Source organism: Pimephales promelas, chromosome 3 (assembly GCF_988280905.1).
Source record: "Pimephales promelas chromosome 3, fPimPro1.hap1.1, whole genome shotgun sequence".
Lineage (NCBI taxonomy): Eukaryota > Metazoa > Chordata > Actinopteri > Cypriniformes > Leuciscidae > Pimephales > Pimephales promelas.
The window spans coordinates 20712167-20715840 of record NC_142771.1 but is presented as its reverse complement, the minus strand read 5'-3'; the positions used below and the strand labels follow the sequence as shown (position 1 = coordinate 20715840).

The 3674-nt window shown below is 46.0% G+C and overlaps 1 protein-coding gene across 1 annotated transcript; it reads left to right on the top strand.

Moving 5' to 3' along the window:
• Positions 1-248: 248 nt before the first annotated feature.
• LOC120490318 (paraneoplastic antigen Ma1 homolog) lies at positions 249-1652 on the top strand. The gene has a single exon (XM_039687794.2). It carries the CDS (start codon positions 249-251, stop codon positions 1650-1652), a length of 1404 nt encoding a protein of 467 aa, XP_039543728.2.
• Positions 1653-3674: the final 2022 nt, after the last annotated feature.

Sequence of the window (3674 nt, the reverse complement as noted above, 5' to 3'; positions counted from 1 at the left end):
GGCTACATTTTGTGGGGGCTCGTCCGGGATCGGTCAGATCATTCAGATTGTGTTTCAGAAACAGTGAACGTGTGTTCTTTGAAAAAAAAAATTGTGAAATTTATTTTTTTTGGGACAAGTGGGAATTTTTTTTTTAAGTGATTTATGTGTATATTGTTTCTTTGGGAATTCTGTGAAGAGAACTTTGTTTAACATTGTTATTTTTCTTTCCCCGAGCACATACTGTTGAGGACACGGAGAAGAAAAAAATGGAGGTTATTGAGATTATTGATTGGTGCAGAGAGAAAGGTCTTGAGTTGGACAGGGTTATCATTCTGAGAAATGTACCTGCAGATTGTGAAGAAAAAGTAGTTTATGAAGTGCTGGATGCTGCTCTGGGAATGAGGAAATGCAAAGTGATTGATCGCCTTTTTGATAAGACTAAGCGACAGCAGTTTCTTCTGATTGAGACAGTCAGCAAAGTTTCTGAGATGTCTATACCTGCAGAGCTTGGAGGACCTGAAGTAGGTACCTGGTACACACAGGTTGTGCATGTTGCAGTTGAAGCACCTAAACACAGTAAGGAAGATGAGTTTCAGACTAAGCTGATGTCTTTTCTGCAAGCAGAGGGAAAGTCACTATCTGACATTCCAAGTTTAGCTTCCCCTACACCTGTGCTTGACACTAGACTGGTTGATGCCATAAACTCCCTTGTTCAAACATGTCACGTGGCTTCGTCTGAGGAGAGAGCTGGATATAGGAAGCTGCGTCCCTTCTCTGGGTTCATTCCCACTCCCCATGGAGAGGATGAGTATGAGGTCTGGGTGGAGCAGACTACTCACATTCTGGAAGAGTGGCAGTGTTCGGATAATGTCAAAAAGCAGAGACTAGTAGAGTGTCTCAGAGGTCCTGCAGCGGACATTGTAAGGTTCGAGAAGACCAGCAACCCATCTGCTACTTTCAGTGACTACCTCAGTGCATTAGAGTCAGCGTTTGGCACCACTGAAGATGCTGCAGATTTGATGTTGAAATTTAGGAGCACTTACCAGAGTGAGGGAGAGAAGCTCTCAGCCTACATAATGAGGTTGGATAGGATGCTACACAGTATGCTGAGGAAAAGAGGCATTGAGTTCTCTGAAATGAATCGTCTTCGAATGCAGCAAATAGTTAGAGGTGCTCTTTCAAGTGACATGGTGGCAATGCGCTTGAGGATGACCCATAAGCTGTGTGCCCCTCCTTCCTTCAATGAGCTAATGAAAGAGGTGCGAGAAGAAGAGAGCATGTTAAAACAAAGGAGCTCAGTGCATGCAAATGTAGCGGTGTCTGGTTTGCCCCCTGCAAAGACTGAGTCATCTGGTAACACCAACCTGGCAAATTCAGAAGTAGAAATGCTGAAGAGGGAGATTAGGGGGTTGAAGAACGAGGTGTCTCGCTTGACAGCTGTGGCGAAGGAACCAGCGACTTATGATCATTCCGCTATGCACAGTTTAGCTGCAACTGCAGAGAGTAACACACCAAACAGACCAGTGAACAAGCCAAACATCTTTTGTTACAGATGTGGAGAAGATGGGCATCTGAAACGTGATTGTACCAAGGAAGAGAATCTCAGGAGGGTAAACCAGCGGCTCATCAAAATGAGACAGCCGTCGGGAAATGCCTCCGGGGCTCAGTAGAGGAACGGCCTGAAGCTCCGGGGAAGACACGTTCCACAAAGTGCAAAAGAGCAAGAGCTGAGCAAGTAGATCTTCCGAACGGGTTAGTGGGACCCAGCTCTGTCCTTCCCATCCAGGTGGAAGGTATCTACACTAAGGCTTTGCTAGATAGTGGATCGCAGGTTACGCTGTTGTACAGATCTTTCTATGAGAAACACTTAAAGCATCTGCCATTGACACCAATTGAAAATCTGGAGATATGGGGATTAAGCTCGCAGAGATACCCTTATGATGGCTGCTTGTCTTTAAGGCTGGAGTTTCCAGGATCTGTGGCAGGAGTGGTGGAATCCATAGATGCACTTGTGTTGGTCTGTCCCGATCCTGTCATGAAAGGCGATGTCAACATTCTGGTGGGAACAAATACGGCTGTGGTAAAGAAGCTTGTGGAAGTCTGCAAGATGAAGATGGGTAATGATTTCCTCCATACCCTCACTGTTCATCCTGAGATCAGAACTGCCTATGAACGGGTCATTGCTGTTAACAAATGTGACATTGATGACTGTAGAGGGACAGTCTGGTTTCATCGCCTTAAGCCATTGAGGTTGTCTCCGGGAGAGAGTGTGAGGGTTTCTGGAATCTTGAAATACCCAGCCACATCATCTTCTAAAACCTTGTTAGTGGATCAGCCTGAGGAGTCCCGGTTTCCTGAGGAACTGCTGGTGAGAGCTGAGGTGCAGTCTGCTGCTGTAGTCCAGTCAAAAAGAATTGGAGTCACTATTAGGAATGTCTCTTCTTGCCCAGTAACGATTAAGAGAGGAATGCCGATCGCCCATGTGTTTCCGGTTGACGTTGTGCCTACTGTTTCTAAACCCAGAGAGAGTAGTGGACAAACCAAACTGACCAAGGATTCATTTAATTTTGGCGATACCTCAGTTCCTGAAGAATGGAAACAACGGCTTGCAGAAAAGATGTTGGCGAGAAAGGATGTTTTCTCGTGCGATGAATTTGATGTGGGATGTTCGAAGAGTACCCAACATCATATCAGACTGACAGAGGATAAGCCTTTTCGTGAGAGGTCACGGCGGCTTGCACCAGCCGACATCGAGGATGTTAGGGAGCACTTGGAGAAGCTAAAAGAGGCTGGAATCATTGCAGACTCCAGAAGTCCCTACGCTTCACCGATCGTTGTAGTCCGGAAAAAGAATGGACAGATAAGGATGTGTGTGGACTACAGAACATTGAATCGTCGCACAATCCCTGACCAATACACCGTTCCACGCATTGAAGATGCTCTGGCCTGCTTAAATGGAAGCCAGTGGTTCAGTGTATTGGACCTTAGGAGTGGATATTATCAGATCCCTATGAGTGAAGACGACCAGGAAAAGACAGCTTTCATTTGCCCAGTGGGGTTTTATCAATTTCAACGGATGCCACAAGGGATTTGTGGGGCTCCCTCAACTTTTCAAAGAGTGATGGAAAAGACGGTGGGAGACATGAACCTGTTGGAAGTGTTGGTCTACTTGGACGACCTGATTATCTTTGGACGGACTTTGGAGGAGCATGAGGAGAGGCTGCTCAAGGTATTGGACCGCTTGCAGAGCGAAGGGTTAAAGTTGTCCCTGGACAAGTGCACCTTTTGTCAGACTTCTGTCAGCTATGTTGGTCACATTGTATCTCAAGATGGTGTCTCAACTGATCCTTCCAAAATTGAAGCTGTCAAGTCATGGCCCAGACCCCAGAATGTGACAGAGCTACGTTCCTTCTTAGGTTTCTGTGGGTACTACAGGAGATTTGTCAAAGACTATTCAAGAACGTCTTACCCACTAAACCAGTTGCTGCAGGGATGTCTACCTGCTAAGACCATGAAGAAGATAAAAGCTGGGGACAACATAGACAGAGTCGTGTACAAAGCCTCAGATCCATTTGGAAGTAGATGGACTGATGCTTGTGAAGTTGCTTTCAATGAGTTGAAGGTGAGACTTACCCAGGCTCCTGTGTTGGTTTTTGCTAATTCTCAGCTCCCGTACGTCTTACATGTTGATG

Coding starts and splice junctions, on each gene's coding strand:
- LOC120490318 (XM_039687794.2), top strand. CDS start 249: ATGGAGGTTATTGAGATTATTGATTGGTGCAGAGAGAAAGGTCTTGAG.